The sequence below is a fragment of the Accipiter gentilis genome, chromosome 15 (assembly GCF_929443795.1).
Source record: "Accipiter gentilis chromosome 15, bAccGen1.1, whole genome shotgun sequence".
NCBI lineage: Eukaryota > Metazoa > Chordata > Aves > Accipitriformes > Accipitridae > Astur > Astur gentilis.
This window is the reverse complement of record NC_064894.1, coordinates 28,609,989-28,625,383: the sequence shown is the minus strand read 5'-3', so window position 1 is coordinate 28,625,383 and position 15,395 is coordinate 28,609,989. Positions and strand designations below refer to the sequence as shown.

General features: G+C 44.3%; 1 protein-coding gene across 1 annotated transcript in view; it reads right to left on the bottom strand.

Annotated features, from left to right (window-relative positions):
- The window catches only part of CLVS2 (clavesin 2), a 59,936-nt gene extending 45,509 nt beyond the window's left edge, over positions 1 to 14,427 (bottom strand). Inside the window, exons 1-2 of the mRNA XM_049818169.1 lie at positions 14,031 to 14,427; positions 3,735 to 3,909 (exon numbers count right to left, since the gene is read on the bottom strand). Of these exons, the coding sequence (XP_049674126.1) occupies positions 3,735 to 3,909; positions 14,031 to 14,419 (564 nt within the window). The 5' untranslated portion in view covers positions 14,420 to 14,427. The remainder of the gene's footprint in view (positions 1 to 3,734; positions 3,910 to 14,030) is intronic.
- Between the last annotated feature and the right edge of the window lie 968 nt (positions 14,428 to 15,395).

Below are 15,395 nucleotides of genomic sequence, written 5' to 3'. Positions count from 1 at the left end.
CATTCCCTTCCTTACAATTCTTAACATATGTTCTGCTTTTTCGACCAACATTATGTTTTGAGATGATATTTTCATAGAGCTATTTATCAGACCAAAACATCAGGGTGTCATTCTTGTGTGGTGAGAACTTGGAGTTCATCACTGTCTATGGAAAGTTAGGATTGGTTTTCTTCTGAGCTCTCAAGAATTCTCCATTCTATGGGAAAAGTAGCTGAAGCAGACAGATTGTAACCCCTTGCTGGTGAAAGAGGCAAAGTTTTGTAAAGTTTTCCAAAGTTTTTGAAAGGCACTTATTCAAGGCACTCGGGTGTTGCAGCACACAATGCTGTAACACTCTCTGCTTTGAGGAACCCAGCTGCTGAGTAACATGAGCTCCTTCACAAGCCCAAAATCAGTGCTTGGCTACAGAAATCAATGAATGGGGAGAAGTGGGCACCTAAAGACTGGGATTCACAAACACCCATGCATTGCATACACTGGGGAGAGCCAACACAAGGTGCTAAGGTCAGGGCATGGGTTTCAGTCTCACCTCTCAAAGAATGTTTTCCTTCTGCTCAGGTTTCACAGCTCTGAGCTCTTAGGTACTCCTAGGCACCTAATCCAGACAGACCTTCCTCGGAAAACAGAGAGTATTACATGCTGGATTCACTTATGTTCTTACTCTTCACTACAGAAGTGCGAATCCTCCTTCTTATTGACGAGGAACAACATAAATGCTGTAGCCACCAGCATCCCCAGGGAAGAGTATTGCTCCTTTTTTCCCAAAAGCACAAGGCCAGTGTGTGAGCTAGGACTGCCAGCATCAAGAGTCCCAGCCGAGTGCCCCAAACTCCACAGGAGCTGCTTGGCTAGCGAAAACCATTTGATCTAAAAATCAGCACCAATTTGTTGGTACAGCACTGTTGGGATGGATATGTTGGAAATTCACATAGTTTACAGATAATTGCCGTCCTTTAACAGTAAAAATGCCATGGCCAAAAGGCTCTTTTCCTGAAAACTACTACCTCGGAGGTTTTTCTAATGTATACAAGTCGTTTAGGGGTATGATTCTTTTCTTACTCCCATTTAACATAGATGCAGACAAAGTATATAGCAGAACTTGTCTTCAGTAGAAAACTATATATATTTACTTATCTTACTTTCAAAAGCAATTTCCTAAAAAATAAGCACTTGTGAAAAGCCTAGAAATGCCATAGCTTGTAATCAACTCTCTTTGGTACGCACCATATTGAATATTCTTCTCACCATGGAAGCTAAGAAAATATAATGCATATTTAGTAGATTTCATTCCGGAGGCAAAGGGATTTGGTTAACATCAAATTCAGTGGTCACTAATCCCACTTTCCCTGTCCCTTTCCACCCAAGTCACACAAATATTGAAATTCTCCAAATGGTAAAGTTCAGCATCTTGAGCCCTGTTAAATCTTATAAGCCAAAGTAAATTCCATTTCTCTGATTAAACAGAGAGTATTTAGAAAGATCATTAAAAAAGCAATGTGTCTGAGTTGTTCTTGTTTTTTTTCATACCACCCGATTAAGCACTTTTTACTTTGACATCATTCAGAATTATATTTCTGCTATGCATTTTTGTCCAAAATAAAAGAAAAAGTAGTCCCTGCTGAGGGTAAGGGAATGTAAACATTTCAGGCATGAAATCTTGCAAGATGGTGCAAATAAACCTGTGCCTAGCCCAGCATGCCTCTGTACCACCTTTCCACCATGCTTTCCTCTTATTTCCTTCTTGATCACAATTCTTTTTGAAGTGGTGCTCTCCCTCCAAGATACTCAGTACAGTTGTCTTTTGTCCTTTCCATTGATTCTAATATATTTTTACATAGAAAAATGTTTAAGTAAAAGAAAAAGAAAAAAAAAAAAAAAAAAAAAAAAGACATTAAATATAAACACCCCCCCAGGTAATATAACCAGTGGGAAAACATCACTAGAGAATCAGTCAATTTTGCTAGTATAAGAATGTTAGCCCTCATTCTCTCAATGGTTCTCCACAGAAAATTAAACACTGTAATATGAGAGACTAACTAATTGATTTCTTCAAAAGACTTGTGGTAAAAGGCCTTCTAAAAGTTGCTGCTTAGAGATAACAATACCCGTCACAGATTAGGACAGATTCCCTAAGCGTTGGGAGAGTTTTATCTCCCCTTTGCCATTTCAGTGCCTTCTCATTGCCTCTTCTGGAGCATTTCATGACCAGTTTTACATCTCTGGAGTCAACAGGACTGAAGACAGTGGGCACAAAATTATGCCCTGGGTGCTGACCACCATCAGACTCTGGATATTTTAACATACAAAGCTGGGGGCATGAGTAAATTAAGCTAATGGACTTCACCTCAGCTCAGTAATGAACCACGCGATGGCAGGAGAACACAGACCTCGGAGCCCACCTGAAATTTGGTAGGTCATCCATCATATTTTCGGATGCAATTATCCACTGCAGCTCTCCTCAAAATAACCATCTCTGATTAATGTCCAAGAAGAAACACCACCATTTAAAAAACAAAGACTACTAAAGTATTTATTCATGTTCTAAGCATGAAAACAATGGATAACTTTGAAAAACAGGAAAAAAAAACCCAACCCAACTTTGAAAGCAATAAAAGGAAATGCAGCACCATTAGAACACAGATCTCACTGCTGCCTTCTAACATTCTCAAGACCATGGAATCACACCATTGCATAAGGAAACACAACAAAATGAAAATTGAGATCTTTGTCTCATGACTGTCACTACCCTTGTGTGTGCAACAGCAAGCTGAATACTGGTTAAACCATTTTAAGATCTAGATCAAGACTCTATACTACTGCTATGCAAGTTTCTTCAAAAATAGCAATATCGAAGTGAAGAAAGTTCAAAGATAAGGCTGTTATTTTGTTTTATGAGTAATAAAAATGTATAAATGATAAAAACATCACAGAAAAGGAATATATGTCCTTGTAAAACCAAGGCACACTGCCACAGGAGTGAATTACTGGTATTTTTAACACAGCAACTCAAGCTTGCAAAGAAAACAACTACTTTACAGATTCTAGTTTTTCATTTTAATAAGCATTAAAGATCATAGGAGACAGCCAAGAGTTATGTAGTATCCTTTCCACCAATGTGCCTGTGCCATGTAAAGTGCATTTACAATGAGCAGAAAGAAATTTAAATCACTGTACACTCAGTCCCAGAAGCTGCTGCTCAGATTAATCCTGACCCAGCAAAAGAGCCAAGCACACGCTGAACTTTGAGTAAGTAAATAGTCCCAGCTAATTGTCTAATCACAGTGCCCCACACTTCTCAGGACAAATGATGTAGAGCCTGTCTCCAATGGAATCAACAAAAAAAACCAACCTGGCGTGGCAGGAGCAACACATATTTCATTAGCCTTGTGCAAAATTACAAGATAAACTGATTACGTCTAACTTGCTGCTGCAGAAGCTACGGTCTGAATTTACAGGAAGCCAGACAGTTCAGAATAAAGGCAGAAAAGTTACCTTTTATTTATGGCAAAGAAGGAGCCTACACACCGGGAGTTACTGCAATTAGCTGACTGAGCTCCTGTGTTAGCTTGTGCCACTGTAGCTTGCCTGTTCACCCATACCTTAAGCTGTTAATAGCCTTGCTATTCAGAAGTTCTTGGATTTTTGCTTTGTTTGGGGTTTTTTTAGCCACCTAGATTGGCAATGAACTACAAAACGAAGGAGAATTAGGAAAAGAAAGAAAAGAAGAATGTTACCTGAAGGCCCTCTATGGCTAATCTAAGCATGCTTGGTGTGAGCTTGGAGGCCTGTTTGAAGGTGAAGTTGCTCCAGTCTATAATCAAAACAAACCCATTCACTTGAAGCTCAGGATCTTCTATCATGGCTTCTAAAGAAAGAAGTATGGCCCGCAAAATATCCACCAGTGTGTACCTGTGAACGTTAAGGGGAGATTTGGTTAGGAAAGGAGCAACAACCACTGACGTGGATAAGTTCTGAGCGTTCTTCCTTTGTACTGCTTGTCAAAAGTTTAAATCGAAGGAGTGCAAACATATCCTCAGAAGTCACGGGTATGTAAAGCTGGGAAAGTCTCAAAAGTTCAATTAGTTGAACTCATCCTCTGGAGCAGGATTATGTACATCTAGACCATCAGCCAACCAGAACAAACTACAAGAATATAACACACCAAAAGCAAATTTGAACTTCTCTGTAGTTTCCTAAGCTGCTTTAATATCTATACATGTTATTAAATGTCTGTACAAACATACCCATGCAAATTGTATTTTTCTAAAATCATAATGATACCAAAACCTGAGTCTAACACCAGAAGCCTAGACCCAGAGTTTCCTCCTATATTTTTCCAAGGGATTGAAATAACAGCTTCTACAAAATTATGAGTTAAAAAAGGGATTTCCACATGCTCCCCCTGTCCCTCTCTCTGGGTAATGTTTTCTCTTAAATCTACAAAGGGTATTACAGAAGGCTGATTACTCAAGGATCTTGAAAGCGGAAAGTAACACATACTAGGGCTTTAAGGCGTTTCTGGTTAAGAGCAATAGCAACCTTTTAAGAGTTACTTAACTGCCTTCTGAGTACTGAATACTTCGTATACCCAGATTATGTGGTTTCAGGAGTAAGTTTGGAACGTGGTATCTGTCGGTCCTGGAATTTTCTATGTTAAATTTGGGTTTACAAAAATGCCACCTACAATATGTAATTATGTGTTTTGCATACACAGACATAATCTTTTCTTAGATCGATGATCTTGTAAAAGGAGACATAATTCCATATTGCCAAGCCCTGTTAAGTATAATCTTTCTTTTTTGAAGATAAAGCACCTAATACAGCAGATTAATAGCTTAAATATATACAGCAAGGTCATCTTTAGACTGCCATATAATAGAGTTATTAATCAACTTGCAGTTTAGCTTATTGGGTTTTTTTAAAAAAGGTGAAACACCTGAATTACCAGGGCTTTTTTAAGAGATAGGAAAGTAGTAGTTTAAGTTTTGATTTTTTCCCAGACTAACTATGTTTTATATCTAAAAATATTTTTTAAAAGTAAGATAAGTAGTTACTGAAACAGATGTAAATTTCCCAGTCCACACCACAGTATCAGACGCAGCATTAGAAAGCTAAGCCAGAAAAATATCAGATAAGAAGATATTCCAGGAACAAAAGTAAGAGTTAAATCTTCAGGGTTTGTGCTGATATTTTTAAATTTTAAAAGTCTCCCATGATGACATCAAACATTGAAGTTCTCAAAATTACGAGTCCCCAGAGAAATCTTAACCATACTGCATATGTAGCAAAGAGGATGTGTGCCGATTTAGAAATTACTTTAAATTATACTGAATTCTACTTGCTTTAATACGAGTACACTGTTCCATTGTGTACATAACTATATTTTGAAAGTATCTGCAAAAGGAAATAACACAAATGAAATTAATCTGCTCTAGCTGACTCCTTGCATCTCTCCATCTTTTTTTTCTCTTGGCCAACTAAAACTCAGTGAACTTCCCAACTATGTATTCCTAGGAAAAGGACTGGAAAAGGACTCCCCTAGTGTCAGCCTAACAAGTGAACAAGAGAAAGTGTGCTTTCCCCAGAAAACATTAGGGGAAACATTGTTTCACATAATTCTTCTCTTCATCTTGGAGACCCTTATTTTGTTTTGAATTTAGTTTGGTTGACTGGGATGAAAGTTTTCATATTCACTCCTCTCCTTTTCACTTTTCTGAGAGTTAACTTTTTTTTTAAGGCTTTACTTTTCCAAGAACTAAGGTTTACAGGAAGTTTGGTATGCTCCCTCTTTTTGTTCAGCTTTCTTCAACGGGGAGAGGAAACAGCATGAAAAAAATTCTTCTCTAATTCCCCTATAGAAATCCTCAAAACACTAAAATTCTCTAATTCCTTTTGGCAGAAAAAAAGACCATTTCTGTAAAATGAATTTTGTCCATGGGGGATAAAAAGGACATGCCTTAAAACCAATTTTGAAGGAAAACGTTCAAAACCTGGATCCTTAAAATTGTTAGCTCAATTTGATCATCCAAAACCTGTTAGGCCAGGACCCTGTCTTTGCAGCAGGCACAGGGAAACAATCCCCCTCTCCCCAGGCAGAGCAGCTCCCCCAAGCCCAACTGCTGGACGTGTGGGGAAAATGCCACCGTCGCTGCTGAAGCCGCTGAAAAACCAACGCAACAAACACCACCAGCATCACGGGGCGAAGAGCGACCTGAGGAAAAATGAGGAAATCGTTCATCGGCTCTTTCCCAAACGAGCCTGCGCATGTATAATGGGACGTGTAGGGAGTGTTTGGCAGCATGAAGACTATAGACAGTTTTATTGGCGCTAACAAGGTCTTAGTTTGCCTAGCGTGTCTGCAGACCAGTCTATCCATCCAATACAACACTGCTGCACGGACAGTGGAGGGCACCTAATCAACATCAGAACTAAAAATCTCCTGTACGACCTGCATTTTGTACAACTGCCAGCATCGGGATTAAAACACGCACTCGGCCAGAGGGAAGGAGGCTTACAGGGTCGTGTCCAGGGTCGGGGCTGGGCTCAGAGCGTGGCCAGCTGCCTTCAAACCCCTGGTTACCTCCACAAGGTGGTGGTGGTCTCAGAAATACTGGGGGTTTTATCACTTCATGAAATTAGCTGGCGACACGCTCTGTAAGAGGCCTTCCCAGGGGAAACGTTGCACTGGGAAGGAAATTACATCAGGTGAGACATTGGGAGAGCAGCTAATGCCTCGGTCTGAGGAAGATCATCTACCAGAGCTCATACAACACACATCAGAAACACTCAAATCCTAGAAATTAGCCTCAACCCCACCTGACACTTAAGCTGCCCCATTCAGAGGATCTCACTCTCCAGGAGAAGAGCTCCACAAAGCAGAAGGCTGCTGCAAGCACCCTACATCCAGTCCAAGAAGATGGGTCCCAAGTTCCTGATGTAGATCTCTCATGTCCTCCCTCGGGAGCTGAAGTTCTCATGCCTTGGATTAACAGCTTCCTAGTGGTACGAGGCTGCTAGACATCTGGTGCATTAGACAGAAAGATTCTTTGTTTATGAGGCCAATCACATCTCTAACACGGGCCATAAAATGCTTTTTATATATACGCCTAAGTGATAAAGATATAGATGTATACATGTAAACACAAATACACCTAATGATGTCCTGAATTCATTCAAGTCAACTAGAAAACTCTCTAGGTATCAATGAGACCAGGATTTCGGCCACCACAGAGAGTAACCAATGGGCACAGGGCTGGGTGGCCACAAATCTATGCCGTATTCACCATCAACATAACTCCTATCGCAGGTTTGCTTAGTGTAGGAAATGCAGTCCACAACAACAATGACGATATTGTATGTTTACTCACTGAAGAAGACAAAAGGTTGTCCTCTCAGTGAAAACAAGTCCTGAAGAACACGGGTCTAGCTAAAAGCAAGCAAGAACACTTTCTGCCAGAGGAAGGTATCTGAAGTACTCTTTAAGTCTAAAAAGCCACATCAGGAGTACACAGGGACATGTCACTAACAGCCAAGCTTCCCACCTCAAATACCCTTCAGGGCAATTAGTTGAAGATAGGAGCTATCCTTCATTCTGTAATGGACCTCTTTCTCTGGGTTTTGAGACCTTACTTAAGCACAATACAGAAAACCAGACAAGAAAGACAAATCCATTAGTGGATATTTAAAGCGGCTTTCACTCTGAACACATGCTGAGGCAAGCCAGAAATGTAAACCCAGTGTGACAGATGAAATCTTAGGTGGTGCAAATGGCAAGCTGAGTATTGAAAGTATCAGCTGAACTGCCCATGCAAATGAAACATGATTAAAGAAACTATAGTGAAGCTTTCACGCAGCACAGAATTATTTGCATAAAGACTCATCTTTAATCCGCTCCAGCCCCATGTTGTCCAACATTTCGCCTCACTGCTACTACTGTTCATGTCAGCACCAGGAGGCACAGGGTCTCCCGTAAAATACGCCCCGTCCTTGGCTGGACTTGAGGGAGATTAAAATCCTATGTAAAAAAGAACGTGGGAAAAATTACTCTGGCTTGTGTTGCTGAAACTTTTCTTTGAAAAAAAAAATCAACATTTTAGCCTTTAATTTTAAGAGGCCATGGTGTTCGGTCTGGGAGGAAGATGGTGTTGTTTTATTCTTACCAATCCGTGTTAAGTAACAGCATGTATTTAGGGGACAGCAAGCCGCTCATTTTGCCCTAGCCCCAGTTTTACAATGACTGCTCCAGTGCTGTCAGGTACGTAGGGTGTGCTGGGCCTGATTTGCTGCAGTGCATGTTCTATAGTAGCCTGGAGTTAGGCTGTGCAGAAATAAATCCTTATTTATTTATGGCTAAATTCAGTTGCGCTCACTTGTTTAAACAGACTCTTATGCGACATGTTGTAGCCAGCAAGATATTACTAATTGCTAGGATAATCGAGAACTCACGGTTAATTTAAATGTATTTAATGCCCTCTATTTATAGAACCATGCTTAACTCAATAGAAAGCTTAGACAACTTTTTTAGCCCAGTTATTAATGTGAATAACAAATGCTGGAAATATGTTATCACATATATCATGCACTCTTAGTGTTCCTTTTCTGTGTGAGTTCCAGCTTGAGTTCAAATGAGGTAGGGACTGGTGTGCAGACACACTCTGCTACCTCTTGAAATTCTTCATTCAGGTTGACTTTAAAGCAATGAGCCTGGGAAGGCTTGACAAGTTAATAGCCACACTGACAGTGATTCTTTCAAATGCTTTGGGATGGCTACCATTTCTACCACGACAGCGACAGAGCTTTCTAGAGTAGTGCCTCACTGAGGTCTTGATTTGTCAAAAACAGAACGGCTCAACCAATTAACTGAGCATCCCACTCTCTTGTAATTTAACAGTGGCAGCAATTTCTCCTTTACAGAAAGGCAAAGTTCTTTGAGAATTTTTTTATGGGACATGACCAGATTCAAAGTATTTCCAAGGATTTGGGGGAAAAACAGTCTGGCAGACACTGCTATCAACTCTTGGTAGTAGTTCACTATGATCTTTGACCTTTACTTCTTGGTTATGTGGTCTGTGCATCATATTCACTCCCCGAGGCCACTGAGATTTCCACCAGGGCATCAGAAAGAGAAGAGACAGGGAGAATGCAGGGTACAGATGTCTCCTGTCAAATCTAGCTGTGTCAGCTGTTTTCAATATTTTATGTTCTTGATGATGACTGGCATCCACCCTATCATCTGTTTAACCAGATTCTGGCTCCCGTCGACTTACTTTTGAACTGAATAACAGATAATCTGATTTGGCAGAGTTGCCCTACTATCTCTATTGCTATTTGTCATCTCCCCCCCCTGCCGATATCACGAAATTTCAAGTTATTTTGAGAATTAAAGCTGAGTGGCATGAGTCTGCCTCTCAGGATGCAAACTGTTAACTAGCAGAGATAAAAGGTAGGTCGTCTTTGCTTGAATTTAAGCCACATGTCTCCTGAAGGTCCCAAACATGTAAGGAACGCACAATCTGTTTTTCAAGCTCATCACCATTTGGACAAGTAAAGGTTTCCATCAAATGAGTTCTTGTGCCACTGTGGTTTAAAAGAGAAAGCTGGTCAAGTCTCTGAGCCATCATCCCATTTGTAACCTACTGCTCTGGCTTAGTATTTTTTAGAATTTCAGTGAAACAGGAGCTGTCAAGATACATAAAGGAGTACCTAGAAATGATGCCTCAGATCTCCTTGGTTTGTCAGTCTGGGTACAGATGTGAATGCTGAAAAGATGGGGGATCGAAACTTCTCTCATAGCTACTCTGCTTAAATAGTGGCAGCACGCCCTGGGAGCCCTTATTCTAAAGCAAAAAAGCACTACCAGTGTTACAAAAATGCACAGAAAGATAGAAACTGCTTCAAATATTTTACCATATTAGCTTTTTAGATTCAGATTGAATACCATTCTTTACTCCTTACGTTAGACCAGTGCCTAATAGTCACAGCCATGGATGAAGATTCAGCTGATCTAAATTTTACATTAGTATTGATCAAAAAGATCCCTAGCCAAAACACTCACAGTCTAAATACAAGTGATAATAGGCAGATACGGATACCTGGGGGAAAGCTAGGAAACAATAAGACAGCATCAGTCAGCAGGAGAAACTGCGGAAAAAATGACAGCGCGTGTACTAGTTAGTAATTATTATTTGAAAGATATCACCTCTAAGCAAAAATTGACTCTATTAACCAGGTATTTTGTTACTGTTAATAAGTTGTTATTGTTAGCATTGCTATTTATTTTGTCGCACTGCCTCCATTAGAGCTTGAAAAATACCCTGCCAACTCGCCTGTGGTTAATAGTGAGCTGAGGAGCAGACCAGCCTCCTAATAGCTACAGAATTAGAGTACCAAATTTAGAGTATTAGAGTACAGAATACAGAATTTAAATTTTCATTTAATGGGAGGAAAAGAAAAGTTTCTAACACTTCTGCACACAAAAGCATAGTTTTGAAAGCAAACCAGTGGACTCCATCTTTGCCCTGCTGTAAATCATCTGATGCAACAACAGAGCGAATGGTAATGAGTGCAGCGGATTTCCATATTCACCGAGGACGGTGTGAGCTGACTGGGTCACTGTGACACAGACAGGAACTAGGAATCACCGCGCTCTCCTACTGCACTTTTCTGTTGCACTTTCTAGGAAAAATTCTGAGACAATTAATACCGGGAGAGATTTCAGGTAAATAGCATCAAAATGGACTGATTTTCCTAGGGCATTTGTGTGCAGGTGCCACGAAGCGTACAGAAGAACATGCATGACAACAGATCCCTTGCCGCTGAGAGCTGACGTTAACTGTACCATTAATTGGAAAAAAAAAAACTTCACCAGCTGGACGCATTAAGAAAAAGGGAGCCTTCAAATGCCCGTACACACCTACAAGCCAAATGTAGTTATGAATCAACAATCTGGAAGCTAACAGGGAAGGCTGATCCCTCCCAGCGCACTATCCAGCCTCCTGGCAGGAATGCCACCCGTCTGCGCTTCCCCCAGAGGAGAGACAGGACGGAGAGTTAGGCAGGGTCCCATTGAAAAGCTGCTGGGCTACTCAGTGCATTATCCTTCACCTTTCCCTTTTTTGTTTGTTTGTTTTAAATACATGTCTGATTTAGTTGTTCAGATGGTAGGACATCTGGTACAGTTTTCAGGCCCTGCTTTAATTTAGTGATTTAACACCTAGTACACAGGCTTGTTTTACCATAGGAATTTTCTGCCTTCCACGCTTTTCCTTCTAATTGGAACGATGTAAATCGTAGGCTGCTGGTGCTATATAAATCATCTATAGTATGCCTGCTATTCATTTAAATAACAAATTGGAACTTTTTAATTCTAACTGTTACCTGCTGGCCATAATAAGTTCTACACATGTGATAAATTCGCAGGCTTGCTGCGCTCTGTTAACTTAGCTCATGAAACGTACAAAGAGGTCCTAACAAGACAGACTACAAAAAGTAACCCTAGTGTTGCTGTAAGAGGAGCACTGGTTTACGCACTGTAAGGTCTCAAGTCAGTTAAGGCATAAGCTTGAGACATAACCACGTAGCAGCTCTAGTATATGTTCCGTACACGATGCTCCCCGGGTTCAGTGGCTGAACATCAGATAATGGAAGACAGTCAATTTAATTAGTAAAGAGAGTGACCTAGCTCCATTCCCACATCTGTCACTGACTTGTCATGTGCCTTGGAGCAAGCCACTCCCCGCAGCTGGGCTCCAGCTCTCTCCCCTTTGTCTGAGTGGTCTATCCGAAAAAAAAATCCCTCGCTCCGGAGGAGAGGCGTACCGTGGGCGGGCAGCGCCGAAGAGCGATAGGGACCCGACTGCAAACGTGGCCATTAGGTACCCCTGCGTACCCCAGTCACTGCCCTATTATATCATAAATAATAATTTTACCGACAGGACTTCGCGAAAAAGATCGTAGAAATTTGCTGTTGTGTCAGCTGATCTCATGTAGTGTAAATATCAGCACATCCAAAATTAAGAAGAAAATAAACTCACTCTTTTCACATGGCAATTATTTTTTTAAATGCTACTTTGTCTCCAAATTCAAATTCTTGATGTTCTTTTAACTGGGAACTAATGATCTGGAAAGTGTCACATAAAGCTTTGGGTTGTTTGTTTGGGTTTTTTTAATGAGAAATAACAGCATAGAGTAGGCCACACTACCTCTAACAAGGGAACTTCTTCATGGTAGATGTATGAGTTAATAAAAGGCCTAAATATCCATTTCTTTGCTAGTTCCTCATTCGGAGATCTTTAAGAGTTTGTGGAGGTGTTTTTAAAATAAAAAGTTGACCTGGTCCTTATGTGGGAAATAAGGAAAATCCGTATGTGGGAAACGAAGCCCACTCAGAGAGTCCTTAGCCTCATCATCACTGCTTCCTCACTCAGCTTCTTTTGCTCCGTCTGCCAGAAAAGCAGAGCAGCAAAAGGACGCCGGCCCCAGCTCCGCATATGTTCATCCCCACTTTCCAGTTGTTAGCCTGGTCGTGGGCAGGTTTGATTTCTGCCAGACAGCTTTCTCCCAGTCTCTGGGCGTGACTCAATGGTTAGCAAGGGCCGGGAAGCTCTTCCCGTAGGCGGTGTGGATGTGGGCGACCTGTCTGGAGAGGAGGAAAGCCACGGTGGGCCAGCGGCCCCCCGCGCAGGGACCCGTCCCTAGCCGTAACACCGACTGCTGCAGGGAGCCGTGGGAACGCTCCCTGCGACGGCTGTTGACACAGCCTGCCAGGGGACAGCTACCCAAACACTTGAAGGGCAGGCTCAAGTATGCCAGTTCCCCAAATGTTGTCCTTTCTGACCACCCCGCTGGCCGTCCGTGCCCTCCTCGTGTTTTCAAAGAGCTGAGCTTGGGATATCTGCGCTGAGCGCTCAGCGCTGCCTGCGCCCAGCCCGTGCTGACTGCACAAGGACGGTTTGGGTTCCCGTGAAGGCAGCTAGCAGGATTTGAACTTTTCTCACTAACAAGCGCTTCAGACCCTAAACCTGCTCTCGGGTTGGGAGCCCCGGGAAACGCTGCGGTGCTCACGGGAATAAATAGGCTTTAGAGCTCACTCTTCATGGATTCATTCATTTACATGTACTGAAAATCGAGCGGTTGTTGTGGATGTAATTTTAGACTGCAGGAGAAACTGGGCATGACACCCAGTGAGGTATTTAGAATCATCAAATAGTGTCACATTGTATCAAGCCGATCGCTAAAAGAAAGGGCCTTGATGGGAGACAGCTCTTGGGTCAGCCTGCTAAGTCATCCTCAGGCTCGACTAGCCCCAAAAAGGATCAGAGGTTGGTCTAGGGACGGCACTAGCCTCCTTCAGTTTGCTCCCAAAGCTTTGTGCGCTTGGATCTTATTATGCAGGGAATTCACACTTAGAGCAGCGTGAGTGGGGAAAAGAAGCGGTTACTGTAACTTCCATCCTGGCATTTCCAGGTGGCTCAGGAAGAGCTTTCTTCAGCTGAGGGAAAGGATTCGGAGCCGCAGCTTCCTGCACAGGCAAACTTTCCAGCTCAAAACCCCTGACAGGTACGTACTCCTGTTTTGCACACAGCATCTCCCACTTTCTCCTGTGGCACCTGAGCGACTCTGCGGGCGCTGAAGCAGAAAGACCGGCACAGACATTGCAACCAGCCTTTGTCGGGGGGGCTTGGGGGGGGGTAAACACATCATCTACCACGCCAGCTCACTTCTTCATCTACCACGCCAGCTCACTTCGGCTAAGGGGAGGCAGAAGCACGTAAACCTCCTATCAGCCAGCCGAGAAGAGCACCCGAGCAGCTCCTGCTTCCCTCCCAAAATTCAGATCCTGAACGACGAGGAGGTTGAAAAGGCCCTAAGCCACAAAACACGTTACTTCTTCCTCTTCTCCCTCTGCCCCCCCAGGCTGCTGCCCAGCCGGTGCCCCTGCCGCCCACCCCATCCTCTGCTCTGGCATAGCTTTTCCCACGCGTTGCCCAGGGAAAGAAGGGATTAAGGCGGGCAGGTGGCTCCGCGTTTACCTGCTCTGGTCCCAGTTGGCAGCAAAAAGGACGAGGATCTTCCTGCCGTAGTGGTCCAGGTTGGCCAGCCCGCCGGGGAAGCCATCCTTCAGCGCCTGCTTGATGCCCGGGTCCGTGGCCTTGAAGCTCTTGAACATGTCCAGGTTCTGCTGGCGATATTCAAAGTACTGGGCCAGGAGGCGAAACGCCTCGAAGTGCTGAAACTTCCTCGCCCGCAGGAACCGCAGGATGAAGGCATCGTCGGTGCGGAGGAAGCCGATGTCCGGCCTGGTGATCACCATGTCCCGCACCTCCTGGATGTCCTGGTGCAAGGTGTCGGGGTTCTCGTTCAGCTCCAACCGGGCTTTCTCCAGAGTCTCCGGGGAGAGACCTGCCTGCAAATGAGTCATGGCGCTGCCCTCCTCCTCCTCCTCCTCCTCCTCCTCCTCCTCCTCCTCCTCCTCCTCCTCCTCCTCCCCGCCTGCTCTCCTCAGCCTCCCGGGCCCTCGCCCCCCCCGCAGGCGGGCTGCCCCGGCACGGCCGCCCGCCGCTCCCCCACCGGTCGGTCCCCGGCGGTCGAGAAGCGAGCGGCGAGCGGCTCCCGGGGGTGGAGGGGACGGGGGGGACGGGGGGGTCTGGCACCGAGACTACCCCCGGGCTGCTGGAGGAGCCGCGTTATCTCTCTGACATAGCGCCCGCCCCGCCGCGGGGTCCGACGCGCCGCATCCTCCCTCCTCCTCCTCCTCCTCCTCCTCCTCCTCCTCCTCCTCCTTCTCCTCCTCCTCCTCCTCCCCCGCAGCCGGTCCGCGGGGGATGGATGGGGACGGGGCTGCCGCTCGCCGCCGGTGCCGGTGAGGATGTCAGGCCGGGGGAGGTCCCCCGGGCCGGGGCTGGTAGGGGGGCTGCCCTCCCCGGAGCGGCACCATTGACGTAGGAGCAGAGCTCGCTCCGCTTCGGAAGCGTCTCCCCGGCTTAAAAAAAAATAAATAAATAAATAAATAAAATTAAAAAAAAATAAAAAAATAAAAAAAAAATTAAAAACACGCCAAACTATTAAAAAAAAAAAAAAAAAAAAAAGCAGGGAGGAGGAGGGATGCCGATCCGCAGGTAATTCGCCGGTACCGAAAAAAAAAAACCCTCTCCGGCGCGGAGCCCGGATAGACAACGGGAGCCTTCGGCCTTGCGGAGAAATTCCCGACCCCCCCCCTCGTTCCCGCTCCCGCTCCCGCTCCACGCCCCGGCTCCCAAATGGCACCAGCCGGCCGGGGGCCGCCCCGCTTGCGCGCTCCCGCCTTTGCACACTCGCGGACGCGCACACGTGGACGCGCTTTGCGCCGGGGCTGCGCTGAACAAAATGGTGGTTTGCCCTGAGGGGGGGGGGGGGGG